Raw genomic sequence first — 23,827 nt, 5'->3', positions numbered from 1 at the left:
AATCACTATAAGACTAATTGTATTCAATTTTCAAGTATTTTGACTTATCCAAAAATATTTTTTCGATATTTATATAAAAAAAAATCTAAACAAAAACAAATATTTCAAATGCCTATAAATAGCCTTAGAATAAGCGAAATATTTTGAAAATTAAATTATGTAAAGAAAATTCCAATCTAAATAACTGATAAAATTTTCAAGTACCTATGACTTATACTTTTTGAAAAGATATTAACAAATATTGAAAATCGTTTCAGAAAATTTCAGGCTATATTTTCAACTTACTGTCAAGTCACACAATTAATATATTATAATAAAAGTATAATAGAATTAAGTAATGTGCATTTATTATATTATATAAAATATAAAAATATTTTAAATTTTTTTCAGCATAATTATAAATCTCAATGCTAAATGTATTTATTCATATAATATAATTAGAAATAAAATAGTTGAAGTACCTCTGTGAGTCGTTTGGTTTAAAGAAGTCTTGGTCTCAAACATTAGTTTATGGTGTTGGTGCCTAATCAATACTAATAACAATTAACTTAAGATAAATTAGATTTTTTTTTTCGTTAATTAAGTGTAATTTTACGAAACGTTTACAAAGCCCTGGATGTTGAACGCCACTAATAAATAGTCATGAATATTATGTTTTCTTCTGCAAAGTCAAAAGAAATAGGCACCTGAAATTTTCGTAAAATTATTTCTATTTAACTATCAATCAGCAAAACAAATGACAGTATTCTATCTTAACCGTTAATGCATCAGCTATAAACACACAATCATGACAAATGGATTTTTATTTATTATGACAAAAATTAAATGTTTATATTTTATAATCTGTTCATATAGTGTTAAATCAATTCGATTTTAGCAACTATTCTATCCATTAATGTAATTTGATTTTATTTCGTAAAAACAATTATTAATGTTTTAAGCTTCCATTAATTTCATTATTTTAATTTTAACCATTATCACTATTGTTAATAATTTTAAATAAAGTCGATTAAGTATATATTATGATAATTTTATGATATATTTTTATGTATAACATTAAATGAAATATTATAAATACATTAATAAATGGTTAAATACTATTATTATTATATTGCACTTAGTATGTTATTAATTAACATAATATAATATAAGTACTAAGTACTACAAATGAGACCGTGAAAAAATCTAATTTGTATCAAAATACATGGTATTTTTTATTTTTTCAAAAGCATTTGAATAAAGTTTTTCTGCAATATTATTTGCAAGTCTCATAACATATGAAGAAATATAATTACCAATATACGGACAGTAATTGTTTAGGTGTACCTACACAGATATTATCATGAAATTGATTGACGTCATATTTTTAAAGCGAAGGAATATATTTCGAGTCATAGAAATTTCATAAGTATAAAAACTGAATATAGCACTTTCATCGTTATATTATGACACAGATATAAAACTAAAAAATTAAAATAATTAAAGAATTTAACTTATCCGTGATTACGTAGAAATAACAATTATATAACATGTGTAAAATGCATAAGTATAATATTTTTCGGTGAATGAGTCATGAAATATATGCAAAAAAATTGATTTAAATCACCAAAATATATTCCCATAGATAGACTTATGCATGTATATTATAATCATATATGTGAGTACATTATTGTGCTTTCGATATTCTAGCATCTCGTGAAGTATAGACATATCAACTGGAAGAATTGTACGCTCAAAAACACATGCTGAAAAATATTAGGAAATATTGAATTGATATAAAAGTATATAAAAAAGTGTAAAGTTGTAAAAGGGATTGAAGTATTATTTAAGTGGAAATTCATGTAGTGCCGTTCTTAAACAAAAATAAAGAAATATTAAAAATAAAATAATTTTAAAATATATAAATTTAGTATCACATACTAGTAACTAACAATTTATTCAATACTGCTGCATTGATAACAATTTACCCAATTGTTTTACCAATTTTGACATCTTTATATTGTAATTAATAATCGATTTGAATACTTATTTTAGTATGCCATATAATTTAAACTTGTAAACATATACCTTATAAGCTAAAACACTCATTTAAAAATAAAAATCAAAGAATGAAATGGAGTGAATAAAAGAAACATAAATTTGTAAAATATACATTTTGATAGACACCAAATCAAATTAATATCTTTATCAATAATTATTAATATTATCAATATTATTATAGTAGGTTTTATAATCTATATTGATTATTAATTGATGAAATATTGATGAAATCTACCTAAAGAAATATATTTATGATTGATACGAAAATTAAATTAAATAAATGTGTAATAGTTCATCCATGATTTACTTTATGTTATTTCTCTCTTGTTTATCCGGTCAATAAGCTGTGAGGATAGAGTGCAATGGAAAATTCCCTCTATTAGCACATAGGTCTATGGTTCAATCAAATAAAAATATAAAAAATATCCCAACATTTAAAATTGAATATTCACGCAATGTTTTCTAATTAAATTGTAATTTGATAAAATATTGATCACCATTTGTCTTTTATTTTTTTCATACATTCAGTGGGCTTACTCATTTGTTAATTAAAATCAAAAATTAATATTTTAAGTGCTAGTAGAAAGTTAACTATTGTTTTTACGATTAGTGCTTTTTCATTTTTTTTTTATACTTTTGCTTTCAACAAAATGTATAACATTTTAAGGGTTAAACCGAGCCTCACTTGGACTCGTTTTTCAAAAGCAGTGATTTATGTTAAGTCACACGATTCAATGACCTAGATAACTCGTGAATCTTAGTTTTTTAATTATTTCCCAATAGTTGAATGTTAAATAATATGCCAAGTTGAATTTACAAATTATAGACCGTCGAAATAAACATTGTTGAACAATTATCCCAAAAGTTTAGCAGTTTTTGGTTTTTTGCCATTTAAGTTTAAGATGGAACCTTGTAGATCGTCCAACATTTTGTTATAATTTGAGTTAACAACTCGTCAAATAATAGTAATAGATCATTTCTTTTTTTTATGGAAATAAATGTAGAAGAAAAGAGTGGAAGATCGAAGATGATATGAACAGAAAAAATAGAGAATGACATGAAAATAGCATGATTGATTAAAGGAGAGGTAGAAGACATTGCTGAGGAAATGAATGACTAGTTTTCGTTTCGACCCCATATACTTGAAATATAGAAGAAATGTAAAAGAAGTAGAACATGTCTTTTATTACTATTTTTTAGATTTTTAGAGCATATTTATCTGTATAAACATGTTTATTACATTCGTTTTTTTATTTAATTTGTAACGATAGGAAAAGAGCTTCATTGCATTATACATATATAAATTGATCGATCGAAAAAAAAATATATTTATATATAATCATAAAAAAAAATTTGTTTTCTAATAATTTTACATTTTAAATTTAAATACAGTCTTCAATCTCTAATTATGTTTTTGACATGTTCATAAAATAATATTAAAGATACTACGTTTTCTATTTTTTGACATTTGTTGACAACAATTCCAAAAAATATACAGTTAATAAAAACCAGCATTAGAGAATATCTTTAATAAAAAATAGGTAGATACCAACATTAATAGAAAATGGAAATTCATAATTCCAGAATTTAACGGTTATAAACTGTTGTGTATGCAGAAACTACACGACTGAAGAAACTTTGGTAATTTAATAGAGTTTTGTTATAACACGTATAAGATACCCGTTTTAACTTTCCAATACAAGTAATAATTGATCATTGAATATTTTGAGATACTTGCTTAATATAATAGTAATAATAATAATAATAATATGTTCATTAACGTTGCGATTTCTGAATATTCATTCAACATTCAAAAAACATTATTTAGGTAAATCATGAACTTTTCATATCAATGATTAATATCGTAGTCTTTCATCTCAAACCGTAAGTTAATATCAAAACAGCCTGTTTTGATTCTCTCCAAACTTTTTAATCTACCATTCTCTAATAAACAGTCATTGAGAATAATTGCGCACAACTTTATACCTGTAAATCTGGTGTAAAATGAACAATCGTTTTTGATTGTTTAGTCAGTTATAGTACAGTAAAATATTTAAACAAGATTGTTTGGGATGGAATCGATAATATAACGGTCCAAAGAATCTGAACAATAGGAAGTCGGCTTTATACTCGATGAGAACTATACCGGTGACCATTTCAATTTGGTTCCTTTTCACGCAACACTGGAGATATGATAGTAAAAAGCTTACGTTATTATCTGGATTTTATTTTACCATAAAATTTTGAAAAATAAATTGACGTGTATACATTAAATGACGATAGACATTTTATGTAGGTTTTCAACATATATATATTGAATACGTTATACCTTTTATAAAAATATAGGTATAATATAAGGTTAAGCGTGATAACTTAAGAATTCTTTAATATATTATACAGATATATATTTTTAAATCGATTTTAGAATCAAATGGATTGTTCTTGTAGATAGTTAATTATCAGACAATGCATTGATAATTATTGTCCTGTTTATTCTAGTCAATCAATTTTTACAGCTAAGTGTTATTAATTTAATTAAGTCAAACTTAATTGATTACTATGAGTTCAATATCATCATAAACTAACACTGACATTGAAAGTTACACATCGAGTTAGAAATGTTTAAATAGTTTTTGATTAGGTAATACTTTTAATTGAACATAGTTTACTTTTTACACGACTTGAGATATTCTATTGTCTGAGTCTATTGTATCTATATTTTATTTAAGTGTAGATAATTATTTAAGTTAATAGGAAATTAGGATTTGAATTTATTTTGTTTTCTTAATTAATACTTTTTAATGATATCCACACAAATATTTAATGTTTATTATTATATAAATTTACATCAATGTTTTAAAATGTATTACTTTACATTGGTTTAATCTATTTATTATTAACAATAATAATATGAAAAAAATAGCATTTAAAGTAGGACATATTTTAATCATACAAAAATAATTGTACATAATCAATATTAAATCATATAAACAAAATAAATATATTTTTGTTTATTTCTTATGAATATTTAAATATTTCAATTAAAAACTTGAGATAGTTGATGTTTGAGTTTTTATAATTATCACATTTTCTAAAATAAGTTTACAGATTGAAAATTCTACTCGTGGAATAATCAAAATGGTATATAAAAATAAATTAAATCAAACTTTTTATTCAAATACAGATATATATTAATAAATTTTTAACGTCTACTCTTATTTATTACTTTTAAGAAACCCTGAAGCTGTAAAAATAAAAATAAAAATATATAGTATCAAGCTTCTAATACTACCTATTTAATATAGCTTTTAATAAAACTTTTTGCGAGGAGAAAGTTTTTAAAACATTTGAATCCGAGTAACAATATTAGATCAATATCCGTGTGGGTATATATTTTATACTTTTAAATCACATTAATAAAATAAAAATATTGTAATTTTATCGTTTAATTTTTTTTTACCTATCTAAAACGTTGATAATATTTCGTTTATTAAATCAATTCATGGTTATCGAATAACAAAAGATTTAACTGGCCATTGTATAGGTACATATAATACGCATATTATTTACAAATTAGTTTCTTCCGTTTCCGTAAAATATTTTCTTATAAAAATTCAGACGCCATTTTCTATTGATGGATCTAAAACTGCTTTAATATTTTTCTTTGAATAAACATAATTATTTAAATAATTATTTTTGAAATAAATGTAGTGGTGGTAATCTTAAACAGATCCTTATAAAAAAAAGTTGATAAAATTGGTTAATTATACGTTGATATAAAAATCATAGAAGTCACTCATGTTTAAATTATAAAAACATTTGTTAAACATCAGTTGAAAGAATGACTAACAGGTGAAAGCCAGTGTTCTATTATGTATTACTACTACGTATACTATTGCATTCTAAATTGGCCAAAAAAAAAACTTAACTTTGAAAAAGTATGCATTACATGTCCCAAAAGTTTTCTTTTGAACTTTATTTGTTTATTTGCCACACGAGAATTAAGTGTGTAAACGTTTTATTTTAAGCTCAATTTACTAACAAATGGACCATAGCCAAAATAAATAATAGTCTCTTTAAAGCTTTACACAAACATTTGTCACAGCCACAGTCATTCAAATCTAAATTAGCAACTTAAGCATAGTACATTCAAATTTCCTAGAATATAATATTTAAATAGTTTATTCAAAAACTAAACGTTTATTAAGTAATATTATGTACACTCGTATTAGTCGTATTTGATTAAAAATGGGTACAATATAGGTAAGCTGAAAGAAAATATCTTTAAATAATTAATTGAAAACTCCATTTTATATAGCGTATCTAATAACTTAAGAATTTAAATTATAAATCAAAATTATAAAAATAAATGTATCTTTTTTGATGATACACTGATACTTATTCAAATTTTTTCGATTTTCTTTCTTATGTAATAGTTACCTAATAAATATTAATTTTTTAGTAGAAAATTACCATAAAACTCTTTTAAAATCAAATAATTTGGCAATATAATTGTTGTTTTTTACTAACCATTAGTGCATATTTTTATAATAATTAATAATTATCTAGTTATCATTATAGCAATCAAATATTCCTGTTCGTATATATTTTAACGATAGACATCAATAAATTTTATCACAATTTGGAAGATTTTATAACATCACATATCCTATTGAGATTGAACGCGTCCATCGTTCTTTGATATTAGTCCATTGTACTTGTAGTCTAGCTTGATAAGCCAAAAATTTTAATTTGATGCACGCCTTAAGCTATACACAGTAACTTATAATATAGCATGTTCAAGTAAAAATCTATAAATATACAATTATAAACTTTTTACGTGAATTTTAATCCGTGTATTATTATTCATTATAAACTATAACTACATAAAAATATTTATAAAAACAACTGAGTCAAAAAATATTTGTAATTTATATATTGTTCAGTATCAAATTAAAATTGACAGGTTTTTAGATAATTTAATAAACTAAATTTAATAAAAACTGTTTTATAATATGTTAGCTGTCTAGCAATTTACTTATACGATTTGGAAATCAGAAATAAAGTATGTCTACAGGGCACAGAATATATTTAGCAGTAGAGCAATCGAACGATGACCCAGATGATTTAGTTCAATTAACTGCCGGAAGTGCATTTTCGAGTCTTTTTCCAAGAAGTTCACATATAGAATAATGGCAATAGTTATATAGGTTGGTAACCAACCAAAAACAGAGACTTTTTCATTTCAAATACTTTTATTAAAAATAACTTAAATACATTATATTTGTAAACTCGCATTAGTGCATTCAAAATATTTAAATTTAATCTGGAAGTTGAGGAATAAAAGAATTTATTAGAAAACTTGAACATCCGCATTACATAATGCTACTTGCTTAATAAGGGATAAAAACTTTAATATGATAGTCTTAGATACCCATCTGTGTAGTAAAATTACGTGTTGGCGCATTATTAACATAATTTTGTATTCGGGTCTAATGATTATACAAGAATATAATGTAGCCAAATAAACACTAATCTTTAAGGTAAACACGTAACACGTTTATCGGTGTGCAACTCTCTAATGAATGAGAATTGCCTAGAATAACCTAGCTTGAACTTTTCTTCTGCTTGAATCATAAAAATGTTATAATATTTAATAAGAAAATTATAATAAATATAAATAAAGCGTAATAAATGTTACACGAGGATGCACTTAATGAGTATGATATTAATTTAGAAAACAACTTAAACGATATTTTTTTTGGGAGGTTGAAAAATTAATTTTATTTAACATACAAAATTTGTAAGGTACAATAATACCATCTAAGTACCTTTGGTAACAATCCGTATACATTTTTCACATTTTTTGTGATTTTTTAAATTAAATATTTGCTTTGATTTAAATTTAACTTAAATTAAAAACAAAAATAATAATAAACCAGATTTATCCATGTCTTAAGAGTACTTACAGTCATTAGTCATTATTGCAGTTTGCAATTTGATCGATTTGCTTGAAACACATTCCATTTACGATATTTAATTACTTTATAATAAGATTATTTTGCTATTCTGAAATGTTCAACATGTATTTTAAATATATAAGTCAAAAGTTTAAGTACAGAAATATGTCTTATATTTTAGTTCATTTGAGATGTAACAATAATAAAAATTAATTTAAATAATATGAAAATAACAAAATTTTACTAACAGTCATATAATATATATATATATAATAATTATACCTATAACAACATATAAATACTTAGTGCTATATGTTTTTTTCTCATTTTCAAAGTTTAAATGCCAATTTTTATTTTTATATTTTTACTTATTTATTTATTTTTTATTTAATTTTAAATAATTTAATTTAATCTATACAATATCGGTTAGAACTATAAATGTTAGTTATTGATGGTTATTAACAATTATAATGTTTTTTATTTAATACAATACAGACATAGTTATACATTTTATATGAAAACATAAAATTAAGATTTAAATCAATAATTAAGTTACAGAAGTTATAATATCTATAGTACCTAAATTTAACTGTACAACTTAAATTAATTGAAAAAAAAATGTTATCAGATTAATAGCAAAATTTTTTAAAAGATCAGTGATATACAAGATGTTAGAAGATTGGTGTGTAGAGAAAAAAGAGATATAAATATGGGTTTATAATTGTAATGTGAAAATGATTTAATGAAACTCGAATCAATTTCGTTTACTTGACCTTAAATAATTACATTCCTGTTCAGGATAAAATAAATGATTACTAAATATAACTAAAATAATTACCTACTTTGTATTTTAACTTTGAAATTTAATTGAAAAATAATTATGCACTAATAAGTTTTGATTAACGAATAACATTAAGTGTTCATTTATATTCGGTAAAAATTAAAAGAGCCGAAGTAAAACATAACCTCTATTTTTTATACAAAAGAATTAATTCCTAGATTATAATAGTTTTTGTGTTATTTACTTCTACTATACTTAAGATAACAATAAAATATTATACGTATTGAGCTCCTATACAATAACTACGAACACAAGTTTTGTTCCACTATAAAAGTAAAAATAACGTGTGTACCTACCTACTTGTTTGTGAATTTTTAACAACATACAAATAACATATATGTATATTGTGTGTATTATAATATACAACGAAATAAGTAATAACAATTGTCAACATAAATATATTCTATATCATCACTTCTATGTATTGCTCTCCTGAGAGACGGATTCGTAGTGGTTTGTCGAAAAATAATAACAACGGCAATAATATTTGTTTACAATTAATATGTATCTTTTTCATGAATTGTAAATCGTAGTTTTTCTGTATTTCAAATGTTTTATTTAGGTTCCGCTAGGTATTAAACGTATAGGTAGTAAGGACATATTGAGTATTTGAGTGACGTCCAAGAAAAAATTCCACTTCAAACATCCCATCAGTAAATTAATACAGTTTTTCTACCCATTTGAATTGTATTAAACGTCTGCACTGGTAGTGATTTTTGAATGAGTCATCATAATGTGTTGACGTTTTCTTCTAGTAGAGTGAAATATTTCATTCTCAGAAATATCAAAAACCAGCAGTTATATAAATATGTATAAAAAAAAAATCAATATTTAAATGTACAGAAAATACACCAAACGTTTATAATGTTATGACTTACGAATTCGTTTTTTAATTTAAATCTAGGAATGCTCAATTGTATTTTTAACGTTATAATTATAACGCAGTAAAAAATTCTTAGTTATTTTTTTATTATTAAAAGCAAAGTTTGGCTTTATGTACTCGTATTTTTACATAATATATTATTTACACAGAATATGTAAACACAGGAAATAAAAAAAAAAACATAAAAAAAATTCTAACGTAAAATATTAAGAAAAATATCTAGTATTTCGAATAGAATAACGTCAATAAATAATTAAATACTTTGATTTATAGAAATGAACAATAAGATTTATATTGCAAACATATTTTAATGATACTATTAATTATTTTACTCATAAATATATTATAAATATATAATATATAATAAATAAATTAGAATACATAATTTCGCTGTTTTTAGAAAAAATATCAACAGGCATAATATTATAATCAATAGTTCAACGTAACGAACTTGTGATATAATTATGTTTATTATAGTAGTGATTACATTTTTCAATAATTGGAAGAGAATAAATTATACGATTTATTAATTTTAACTATACCTATTTTATATCTCTCAAGTAATTAAATAAATAAATAAATAAAAATAAAAAAATAAATAAATAAAAATTTATAAAAAAATTAATAATAAAATTAAAAATTAATTTAATTATTTATTAAATAATAATTTATTATTATAATATTATTAAATATTATTTAATATTAATTAAATATTTAATTCTTTTAGATAAAATTAAAAAAAAACTCGTACCCTCCTCCTCTTCTCTTCTTCTTCTTTTTCTTTCTCTTCTTTTTTTTTTTTTTTTCTTTTTTTTTTCCTCTCTTCTCTCTTTTTTCCTCTTCTTCTTCTTCTTCCTTTTTCCTCCTTTCTTCTTCTTTCTCTTTTCTTTTTTTCCTCTCTTCTCTCTTTTTTCCTCTTCTTCTTCTTCTTCCTTTTTCCTCCTTTCTTCTTCTTTCTTTCTTTCTTTCTTTCTTTTCTTCTTTTCTTCTCCTCCCCTTTATAAAATTTATATTTAATATAAATTAAATAGGATTTCTTAACTATTGAATAAAGTGTTTAACAATATATTTAAAAAAAAAAAAAAAAAAAAAATTAAACGCTGTTTTTTATCATTATTAGTTTTATTTTGTAAGTTTTTAACTTCTTATAAATGAAAACAAAAATTTTTAATTTTCTATTTCAAAGCAGAATAGTTTTCTCAATAATTTAATGTTTATAACCAATATAAACCGAATTTTGAGCTACTCAAATTTTAGCGTTTTTTTTTTTAGGAACATAATTATTATATTAATATATTTCATTTATTTTCAATTAAAATGGAATATAATTTATTTCAAATGTTGTGACTAATTTTTAAATTTTTTAAATTTTTTTACGTAACCGGTGCCTACATAAGCCAAAATTCACTGTACTACAATAATTTTAAATGAATTTGTGGTAAAAATGAATAAAAATTACAATAACAAGACGATGGGTTTTTAATGATATGAATAACATTTGTTATAATATAATTATATTATATAACCTACTATTAAAACATATTTTTAATACTTAATCTAAATTGGTTAGTTCGTCCACTTATTCCTGTCAAATAAAAAATTGGTGAAAACATATAACATTTTTAAATGTTTATTTTACACATCAAGTACTTTTTTTATTTCAATTTATTATTATAAGTGTATTTTTGATTAGTATGTTTATTCTCTCAAAATCCAAACGTCATTAGTTATAAGTGTTTAAAGTTTAGAAGAGTAATACAATGAATTAACGTACTGCAAGATACTTTCTTGTGAAATTTCTTCCTCGAAAATCAAAACTTTATATACATATAACTTACTAATAAATTAACAATTTGTTCAAAATTCAATTTTTATGTATCACAATACTGAGAAAAAAAATCAATTTTTTTTTCAAAAATGTAGCTTTATAATGAATTTTAACTATTTAAAACAGTATTAATTAATAGAAAATATCAATAGTTTTCAAGATAATGAGTTTTATGCGTTAAAATAATGCATACCTACATAACTATTGAAAAGGGAAAATACTTTAATAGTTGTGGTTGTTGATTGACAGTTTGGAATTTCAAGTACGTAGATTCTTCTAAAATTGTGAAACGTGAACATAATCTTACGCATAAAACTAGGTATATTTTAAACGGTTAACTATACAACAGAAATCCTACATAATTATTAGTAATGCATTATAAAAAATATGTTATATTTATAATATTATACAGTGTATTACACAATGTTACAAATTAGTGTAAACATATGCTATAATATTAGGTTATTTTGTTATTGAAATCCATTGTTTAAATGCCAACATTAAATTTACGTGTTCGAAGACTATAATGAAATATAATAGATAATGTAATGTAGTATCAAAATACGTTAAAATAAAATATTACATAAAAACGGTGTATAAAAAAATGTGTCTACATTTTTTGGAATAGTTTATTGAGGATTCGGGACTTATCCTCAAAACAACTTCTAACCAATTGACATAATATTTTATAACTCATTTATACCCGAGTATAAGAATATTTTATAGTACTTACTAGTTTGTATAATACTTTAAGCAAAACTATGAATTTACAATTCTGGACACAGACATTAAATTTAACAATATAATACTTATTTATATATTTATTTCATATCAATAAGTTCAATGCATACTTAAAAAATAAAATATAAAATAATTATTTTCACAGTTTCTGATATTTTTAAGGGCACAGATATTTTATTATAAGTCTGCTAAAAATACACTTTTTCAAAAAAATACATATGGGCAGACAGGAAGTAAGCACCTTCATGACCCTATTAAATGTTAAACTGTACTTGTATTTTTTTAAATATTTAATGAAAACAATCAAATATGACTTAGTCTTATTGACACGGCTCATGGCAAGTTGTATAGTTGTATTTTTTTTTTAAGTATTTGAAGTGATTTATAGAGCTCTGTTCAAACATGAAGTCGTTTTATATACTTGAATTATTATTACAATAAAATTACAGTATTATGTTCGTATAACTACTACCTATATGAAGAACGTAAACGATTTTGAAAAAACAAATACTACTAAACCCGAATAACTATATATTCACAGACGTTTATATTAAAAATAATGTTTTTCGTGGATCTCGTGTTGGACTGCGAGTGGTAGCGTCAATAAGAAACGAAACATGCCACGAGTTCGCAGGTGTGGTATATGTATACCAATATTATGCGTGTGACAGAAATAATATTTACTATATAATATTGGTTAATATTATTATTATTATTATTATTGTAAGCGCCGTGTGCGTCGATGGTTAGGCTCCCAGTGTACATTACACCAATATAAGGGCGAGAGAGTCGAGAGGGAGCCACACCAGTTGCGAGAGCAATTCATTAATTTACATTTCACCCCCTGACCACTCACGCCACCGTCACCTCTGCCACCGCCAGCGTGATACTCCGCTTATAGGACGACGGAACAGTCGATCCCTTCCGCTCACCGGTCGATCGTCGCCCTCCACCGTTGATCACTGCTCTCCTTCGTCGATTACTACCATTTCATCTAGTCACCTTGCCTCCCACCCAGCCAACACCTATTCCACAACGCATAACCCACTCGCCTACCCACCCACACATGTCTGCCTGTTCGAGGCGCCGTTCCCGCCCATCTCGTTCACAGCCTGCGTGCGAATATTAATGATCTAAAAATGTCACTTTGTGTGTGCGTGTGACAGGTACGTCGCTCATCTGTGGAGGCGAGGCAAGCGGAAACTGATCAAAAAGTATCGGGTATGGATGTTGCGACGGCAAACCGAGAGGGAGGAGAAGGCGCAGCGGCAGAACGCCACCACCGTCGCGCTCCTATCGCTCAACACTAATAACAACGACAAAAACGGTAAGGGAAAAAAGACGCAACGTGGTCTTTGGGCAATATGAATGATAACAGCAATAATAGGTAGTATGGGTAGTAGGTACCCACCGATGATCATAATAACGACGGTAATGGCGATAATGGATGCGCAAAGTCGATGAGCTTTCATAAATTTGTATTTGCGAGATCTTGCAGTACCTAACTATATCATAATCACATTTCGATGTCAGTATTTTGTTAGTTATAAAATAATAACTTATCACTTATGCTATAAAATTATCGTCATCATAATATATCTAAAAATTACAGTTACCATCAGCATCATAAATTATCATTTCGTGAAAAATTACACTGTTAGAACACAATAATAATATGAACGAGAAACATTTTTTTTTTATATATAAAAATCTAATCCCGTTCGTTTTTTTTTTTTGTTACTCTTGTTTCAACAATAGTTTTTTGTTGGCTGCAAAATATACCGATAGATGTATTTTTTCTTTGTATACATTCTGATAAGTAGACAATACAAGCCGCCATAACGCTACGCCATCGAAAAAAATGTAAAAGTGTTTTACTCCTAATTGAATTTCAAAAAATGACAAATACGATAAATACAGATATGTGGTCATTGCCTTATTTACATAAAATTATACTATATCAAATAAAATGGATTTTTCTATATAATCTTTTATAATAATTCCAAGTTAATTAAATTATTCATATATCTCAGACATAAATAAAAATTATGAAATGATGAGCTAATTATACATGTTTTAGTCTTGATATTTAATTGTTCAGTCATTATTACTTCATTTACAAACTAATCATTAAAAAAAAAGTAAGGTTGTAAGAATTAGTATGTATAAAAATTATAATATTTAAAATGTTGTCAAATCAAATATTAATTAATTAATTAATTAAAAATAAATGTATTTGACAAAAGTATAGAAGTTTTAGTTTTTTATCAGATTATCTTACAGTTCTATTTCTATGAAAAACATTGTTTACCTTAAAAAAAAACATTAAAGTAAAAATAAAATAAATTAAAATTTAGATTGAAGCAGCACTCAAACCACCTGAAATGAATTAATTGTATAATTCTATTTAACACATAAAAATTACTAAAATATTATCATCTTACTTATCTAAGTAAAACGGTTCATCTAAAAATGTAATTCAATACGCATATTTTAAAACATATTTACAATAAAGAAATAATAAATTTAACTGTGGCCGACAGTCGTATTACAAATATACTCGTATTTTATCATTTCTCGTATGAAACAATATTAATATTTTTTAAAGCTTTTAATCTTCTTTCATAAGCTACTCCCGAGTTAAAATGTTTTTATATGCTTTAATACATGTTCCAAGAATATTTCGATATTAAAAAAGAAACATTATTATAGGTACCTTATAAAATGATCAAACTTTTAGCCAGACTTAAATTAGGAAAACAGTATAAATAAAGTTGTTCTAAACAAACATTGATTAATATACGAAAGTTTCACACCCAACCAATTTGTCTCTTGAGACCCAAAGCGTTACTCAGGAACTGACAAACTTGTGTGAAACCAAAAAAAGGATTAATAAATCAATTTTAAGTTTTTTATTAATCATTATCGAAAATATTAATAGAAACATAAAAACAGTTAATTTTATAGAAACAAACGATAATAAGTACGGAAATGGTGCAAGAAATGGTGATGAAGAATCGTCTCAGCCAATGCTCCGGTTTATGGATAACGCTCAAATCGATTCGGTAAGTAATGAAACGTAATTATAATACTTACTGCAAACTATAAAATATTTTTAATTGCATCCCTTTTTTAAATATTAATTATTTTATCTTTTATCGTATCATTATCATTTTTATGGGCCTCGGAGTTAATTAAATATTTAAACAATAATATATAACGCGGATACTTGAAACTCTTTATTTTATGTGCCTACTCATTGAATTTAAACTTGAACTAAAATTTGGAATTTATTTGCAACAAAGTTTTCAAAATTCTAAGCTCATGTAATATTTATTGTATACTACATCGTTTGCAAAACGTAACTTATGTAAAACTAATAAAATATATTCTTTATTCAGCTATTTCAAAACATTTCGAAAGATTGTGTTCTTTTGTATTTCGTTAAACGTCTGAATATATTATGTACGATAAATAACATACATTTGCAAACGAACAGTGGAAACGATCGCGTAACACGATTTACCGATAACGCACACCATTTTTCGATAATACGCACAATTTATCAACATCGGTGGTAACAATAATAATAATAATAATAATGATAATTAATAACAACGCGTCACGTTTATAAAAATATAATCGAATATTATCATAACGCATATATTAAATTATATATAAAAAGTTGGTATTTTATAAAAACGATTTTGCAACCGAATTTCTTTTCTCTTTTTTAACCAACTCCGTGACGCCATCGAGATGTTTTAGTGTCGATGGATTGGTACACGTACAAAACATTGTAAGAGCTATAGACACGACATATAAAAGCTATCGTCGTCGTATTTTGTCGCCGTAGAAAATATTAAAACGTAGTTAAAACAGAGTATTTACGTAAAATTATTATTCACTGATAATACATATAACTATATAGTAGTCGTCGCTAGTAGGTCTTAACATATTATGTAGTATTATAGCATGAACCGCACGTATTATGACAAGGTTATACATACATATATTATATATATTACATACCTTTTAAGTATGTAAATACTATTTTTTGCTTCAAAAACATTTAAAAATTTTAATATGTTATTTCATATTTAAAAATATAAGATAGATAATATTAAAATCAAATTACCTATTACTTGTATAGCTAATTAAATTTAGAATTTATTAATTGATTTACGTGCCGCAATTTAAAAAATATTTTATCGGCATAATATTATAAAATTATAAACCATATTTTCCCCAAAAAAAATTCTTTAACTTATTTTGTCAAATTCCGGTTTCCAAGAACTCGCATACGCCATTAACTAGTAAGTATAAAAAAATATTTAAAATATGTTTATTTATAGAAATGCATTCGATGAAAAGTTTCTTCCCGAGTGAATTTTTCTCTGTCAATTAAATGTATTATATAATCACAAATACGTATTGTATAAACACTTACAGATTATATATTTTCCAAATATCTAGAAAAAAAATTGTATTTAAATTCTTTATTTAAACTCAGTATAATAATTACGGACGTATGTTATTATATTATACCTGATACAGCGTTATGTCTCTACTGTCTACATAATAGAATCGCGATAACATAATACTATTGTTATAATAATTTGTAGGTACTAAAATTATTTAAAAAAAAAAAAAAAAACGATATTCCTACAATAGTATAATATTAAAATGTACCGAAATAATAATCGTGTGTGAGTGTTTATGAGAGAGATAGAGAGAGTGACGTGACGTGTGTCGGTGGTTGTTTTGTACACAATATAATATTATATTTTACAACAATAATATATACGACGACAGTGGCCCGGATTTGATGGACAGTAGCGTACAAATCACACACATATATAAACTTAACCTAAACTATGTATGTGTGTGTGTGTGTATGTGTGTAATTATTTATGTGTTTTCCTGCAACGCCCCTCAGCCTTTTGATACGGTAAGGTGTGGGTGGGCACTGGGTGGGGGGGGAGTTGTGACGGGTGACACACTTGACCCGAATAAAAAATTAGGGTTTTTTTTCTTTTTAATTTTTCCCACCGTTGCTCCTTTTCTAGAGCGGGAACCTTCTAAGTCCGGGGTCGACATCCAGCAACGGCGGAATCGTGTCAAGGAGACGGAGCGTCGTAGTGGCTTTCAGCGACGAACTAATTACCAGGAGTGGTCCCACCACTACTGCCGCCGCCGCTGCCGCCGCCGCCGCCGCCGCTGCTGCTGCCTCTGCAGCTGCCGCCACCGATGCCGGCGCTGCTCCGTCGTCCGCCGCGGTAACGACGTCCACTGCCTCCACCACGGCAGCCACCCCTTCCTCGGCAAACGTTGCACTTTGTTCGACCGAGAAGACGACTCAGACGGTCGAAGGGACGGCGTGGAACACGTCTTCCGCCAGTACCACCATTGTAGCACTGGTAAATCACAGAACCGCAAATACCAAACCCACTGACAGACAAACACACCCACACACCCACACACCCACACATATACACATTCACACAAGTGCACAATCTGTATAGTCACGCACTATAGACTGCAACTGCTGCGATCTAAATCGTAATAATGTATATCAATTAATATATCATTTGTACATCGTGGTGGTGGTGGAACCCATGTTGAAAATGGCGGTAGACGAGCGCGTACCGAACCAGATTAAAGACGAGGAGCACAAGAAACACGTAAGAACGTCGACTTCAAGAAGCCACCGTGTGAAACTGGACTTTTGAAAACCGTTTTTCAACTGTACTCGTATCTATAAGTTATAAAAAAAAAATATATGATGTACCGTAACGCCCGAATTTGCGATTAAAGAAAATAGTAATAATATGAGTCCGCACACATACCGCTCACGAGGCTCGTGACGGCGACACCAAAAGTTTATTGTACAGCGTGAACATTATGTTATAGCGTAGTATGTATATTTCTCATTTATAATATTAACAGTACGTTTACAATGTTATTACGCACACGGTTCGTATTCGTCGATGATAATATTATAGTTTCTATCGCACAGACAACGCTATCATATTATAATTATGTTATTACAAAGAATTACGTCGTATGTTTTGTTGAATAATCGACCAATGTTTTTTTCCTCGTGTTCAACAGATATAAGCGTGAGTTTTCGAAGGAATTATTAATATATTGTTCACCGAAAGTTGTTTAAAAATTAAACGTGTTATATTTCTGTACTCTAGGGAAATTTTGGTAGTCGTTAATGTATACCATACGTACGTTTGATATTGTCCGACCGTGAAATAATATTATGATAATTTTCTATTCAAAATGAGAAATTTCATTTAAATCGCGAGAAAACAATTTATGGCATTATTTTTTTCGTCTAAATCTATTGATATGATATTAAAATTAAATTTGAAAAAATCTTTTTCTTGAAATCTAAAGTACCTACGTATGTTATATTTGTAAAATCCTCAAATATTACAAGCAATACCACCACTCCCTAAATCGCACATTATACAGTATAATTCATCAAATATGTTTAACCCCCTTTTTTTTCTTTAATGGTAAATTTTTTCAAATTTTAGTTTTTAGGAACTTTTATGTACACTTTAATGAAATATTATCAGTTATTTAGATTTTTTATACCATTCAAATCTTATGTCAATACTAACTTATTTTTTCAAATGAGAACCAATCTTTTTAACTGCAAATTGTTAATCAATTGATTATTATTATTTTTTTTTTTTTTGTAATAATGCATCTAGACTCATTAGCGTACCAACAGAAGGTCTAAAAACCCCCTCTCTATACATAAAACATGTATAATAATTTCTCTTATGGAATATTACATTAATAACATTTTATACATATACATAAATGGTAACCCCTCCCCTTCCCCATAAACGAATTCTGTGTACGCCCCTTATCTAGTATTGATGTATTATATTTGGACAATTTATATAAATTAAAAAATGTTGATAATTTAATATGAAATATATTAATGTTCAAAACACGAAAGCCCCCGTATCTTCCAAACCCATAATCATGGAGAAATTGGAGAAATATTATCCTTAGTACACAAAATTAAATAACTCAATTATTACACGTAATAACGTAATAATGTCAATATAGATATTTGTCCATTTTTAAAAATAATATCTAATCAACAATAAAGTAGGCTAATATATATATATATATATATATTATACAATAAATTAATATACGCATTAAAAAAAAAATTAATAATAAATAATATCACAACAATATACTCCTTAAAAGGTATAAGAAATCTTAATAATTAAAAATATTGTCCTTGAGTATAATCACTAAAAGTTCCAAAACGCCGGAATTCGAATAAATCTATTTTTAAGTGAAATAATGCGATTGGATATGATTGATGAATCACTCTGTATAAAGTTTACTAATTCGTTTATTTATATAATAATTATAATTTAGTTTATAACATTATATATAAATATTGGTGAATTAGATTGTTGAAGAGTGGTGTTTATTGTGGTAGAGACGAGTTCCACGCGTACGGCTCGTTTAACATTGTTGACTATACGTGACAAGACTCAGTAAACGCCAACGACTTTGTTACTTTTTGTAACTTTGATGTAATTGGATAAACTTGGTTTTGACCACCGCCACTCTCGAGTCACATTGATATCGTTCACTTTGTAATAGCAGTACATAAAATACAATATAATATTATAATGATATAATATTGTATAGCCTTACTATCAAATATCGTAAAACATGCATGCAAGTATGAAACAAAATAAATAAATTAAAACGAGAATGCACGAAATTAATTGTAACAATTTTGAAATAGCAAACACGATTTTGATCACAAAAATATACTGTTATTGGCATTCTTGTCATAATTTTAATAACTCATCGTATGTATTTATTAACTGCAGCAGTTTATAGAATCCCATTCGCATGTATGTATTATGTAGCAATGTAGCATGATGTAGTAGACGTATTCTCCTATTACTAATAATACAAATACATTATTTTATGTGTCCACATCAGTCTCTAAGTGTTGGTCCTCACGACCAACCGCTGACTATATTTCATACTCATTTACACGCCTTCAACCTAAATTGTATATGATTTCTAAAACTATATGCAATATATTATAATACTTTATGACAGTATTAATAATCATAACTTTTAAATTAGTTCCATAAATTGACTATGGCAGATTTTAAAATGTTATTGTTATTATTCTATTTTTAATTTATGTAAACCCAAAAACACTATAAATCAAAATAACTGCAGGATCTTTCTAATATAATAGCTGTATTATAAAATCGTAATTTCAACGTTTTAATTAGATAAACCGTTTTTTCCGAGAAAAAATTTGGTAGACTGGTTGGCAGCCACTCAGTACTAATATACATATTATATTAAAACCAATTATAAAAATAATAATGACCGTACCTATATTATACACGTAAATGTACGTTTATAACAATTATGATAATTTGATGTTATAGAATAACGCCGTGGCCGACCCCGACGACCAGGACATGACGTGCCAGGAACTTTTAGCGATCAGCGGTGCACTGTCGGCAGCCTTGCCCACCGGGCAATCAGCTTTAACTTCGCTGCTAAAGGCACTAGGCAAGACTGGAAGTTCTTCCGTGGCGACCATCGTGCAAAATGTAAACCGCACAGCCAACAACAGCAACATCCATAACAATAACAACAATAACCACAGAAACAACAATAGGACAAAACGTCACGCGCTCGTAAGTTAATAAATATTATCTAATCTGTTCCGATACCAAATGTTTCGTAAAGTCTACGGGTCCCGATATCAGAACAAAACAGTAATAATAATAAAACCATTAATATTTTTCTCGGTTGAGTATACTTATTATAATTTTCTTCCCCTCCCCTCTTACAATCGTCACCTCCTTACAGATGGACCGGCAATCGGACGGTGAACTGATGATGGACAATGACCATTTGGAGAGTAAAAACAAAGCGTGCCTCACCGACGCGGTGGGTTGCCTGCAGATTTATTGTCTGGTGGGTTGTTCCCTGTTGAGAGAGTGTATAAAGCTCCTTGTCAACCACAGACGATTCCAGCAGTGCATTTTGTTAGCAATACTTATCAACACGCTCAGCATGGGCATAGAGTACCACAATCAGGTAACGCAGAATGAAACGATTTACCTTTATATTATTATTTATCTATTTTTGCTTTATTTTTGTCCTTATCATTACATGTCATTACACCAAACATACATCGAAATACGAAATTCTTATGCTACTCAATAACGTTTGTAATTGATACAATAATTTTGACATATTTTAAGTATTATAAGTTATTATTTTTTCTTTTAAATGTTATATCACCTAATTCAAAATATAAGAAATATTAAGTTGTTTCTGTAATGACTAACAAAATCGACATCATTCGATATTATACTGTATAAAATATTAGACTAAGTCAATTAAAACAATTGTATTTTTGTATATTAAACGTAAAATGTTTATTATTTTTAATTTTTATTTTACTTCAAAAGCAAATGCTTTGCGGGCCATAATATAGTGAATTTATTTTTTTCAGCTGCAAAGGCTTTTAATTAATTTTTATGTTCTGTACTTATTGTTTTAATCGTATAATTTAATAATAATAACTAAAAGTAAATGCATGAATGAAAAGTTAAAATCTAGTAAAAAAAAAAATATGAATGAACATTAAAAAAGAAGTTTTAATAAAATATTCATTTTTATTATGTCACAATTAAATATGTCAGATACTCATTACATGATTCTACCTTCTAATTATAACGAATAAAAATAATATTTGTTACTATTATTATAATTTATCAAGACTGCATAGAATAATACTTAAACTTTGTTATACCCCAAAAATAGGGTGAATATAATATTATTTAAAAGTGAAGAATTAAGATAATAATATTTTAAATAAGCCAGTATGATAGGCAGATTATGTCCTAAACGTGGAGGTAATGAATTTGCCTACACAGATCGCCGTCATATAAAATATATTATACATTATAAGATGTGTAATAATTGACTAATGTTGTCAATAATATTATTACTATACTAATTTAATATTTTATTATGTTTTATTTAAACGTGTTTTTAGCCTACCGAGCTCACTGTAATTGTGGAATATAGCAATATTGTTTTTTCTGCGATATTTGCCGCTGAGATGTTTTTAAAGGTAATCGCCGAGGGACCGTGCGGTTACATCAGTAATGGTTTCAACGTATTCGATGGAATCATTGTCATATTAAGGTATATTCACAGTTCATTAGTTCTTTTCAAATATGATAATAATGTTCATCAATACATAGAAACGTAATAAGATTAATAGAACTCTATGTCGATCAGTTGTATAGTGTTCACAATCTAAAAAAAAAAAAATAATAACAATGAACAAACCGAACTCGTTGTCACAAAAGAAATGTAAAGATAATAATTCCAATAATACCAGATAGATTTCATTGTAGTCTTATCTCTCGATCAAAATGATGACTTTTATTTATGTATCAAAAACTAAAAGCAGTCGAGATGAACCCCGAAGATTTAAATTATTTTGTTTGAGCATAATTATTTCTTTATATTTTTTATCGCGTTTGACATTATCTATCTTTTATATGATATATGTTTTAAATAAATTTCAAATAACCCAATGAACCAATAGTTGGATTTGATAGACTATATAGAAAAATATTTGACATACTATTTGTGCTTTGTTTCATCAATAAAAATAATCAGTTTCCATAATTTAATTAAAAATATATGTTTTATCTATTATTATTATTATTGTGTACATTTTTATTTTTTAATTAGCATTATTTATTGAATGAATTAAAAATTAATACATTTAATTTTTAATGATTTGTATGAATTTTGAAAATAACTCAATTTAATAAATAACCTAAAACTATTAAACTATTTAAAAATAATTTTATTCATATTAACATATATAAATAGAATCTATTTGTTTTAGTTAATTTCAATCGACAACTAACCATTACAAAACAAAACACTTAATATTATAAGTTTGAACCGTTTTGTTTTTAGTATAGTGGAATTGACGCAATCGTTCGAAAACACTAGTGGACAACGGGAAGGAAATTCGGGGCTAAGTGTTCTGAGAACATTTAGACTATTAAGAATATTGAAACTTGTTCGATTTATGCCAAATCTACGTCGTCAATTGTTTGTCATGCTCCGTACCATGGATAATGTTGCAGTGTTTTTTTCACTCCTAATTTTGTTTATCTTCATATTCAGGTAAAACAATAAATCACTTAATGATTTTTTTTTTTTTTTGTTACTAATCAAGTTTGTCATTTTAATAATAATAAGCCATGCCTATTGGTTTCGTTTATTAACCACACTTTTTCCCTTAAAATAAACACCAATTAATTAATATTAATAGCCATTAGGGATTAATACTAAACAATAAAAAGGGAAGTTGTTAGTATGATATATTATAGGAGTTTCGTTGAAACAAGAAGGCGCCGCTGACGTCCGAAGACGATTAAGTTTAAGCAGCTATAATATAAACG

At 26.4% G+C, this 23,827-nt stretch overlaps 1 protein-coding gene across 6 annotated transcripts in view; it reads left to right on the top strand.

The window, feature by feature from the left end:
* Positions 1 to 23,827, top strand: part of LOC114132118 (voltage-dependent T-type calcium channel subunit alpha-1G) — a 223,109-nt gene that overhangs the window by 158,559 nt on the left and 40,723 nt on the right. For 3 of the 6 annotated variants that reach the window (XM_050198874.1, XM_050198877.1, XM_050198875.1), the window contains exons 10-16: positions 13,460 to 13,620; positions 15,249 to 15,358; positions 17,363 to 17,713; positions 20,765 to 21,019; positions 21,195 to 21,425; positions 22,393 to 22,544; positions 23,337 to 23,549. In XM_050198874.1, the coding sequence (XP_050054831.1) occupies positions 13,460 to 13,620; positions 15,249 to 15,358; positions 17,363 to 17,713; positions 20,765 to 21,019; positions 21,195 to 21,425; positions 22,393 to 22,544; positions 23,337 to 23,549 (1,473 nt within the window). The remainder of the gene's footprint in view (positions 1 to 13,459; positions 13,621 to 15,248; positions 15,359 to 17,362; positions 17,714 to 20,764; positions 21,020 to 21,194; positions 21,426 to 22,392; positions 22,545 to 23,336; positions 23,550 to 23,827) is intronic. The other 3 variants (XM_050198876.1, XM_050198879.1, XM_050198878.1) reach the window with 3 other exon arrangements.

Source organism: Aphis gossypii, chromosome 1 (genome assembly GCF_020184175.1).
Source record: "Aphis gossypii isolate Hap1 chromosome 1, ASM2018417v2, whole genome shotgun sequence".
Lineage (NCBI taxonomy): Eukaryota > Metazoa > Arthropoda > Insecta > Hemiptera > Aphididae > Aphis > Aphis gossypii.
Note: the sequence above shows the minus strand (reverse complement) of the source record. Positions and strands in the feature narration are given on the sequence as shown.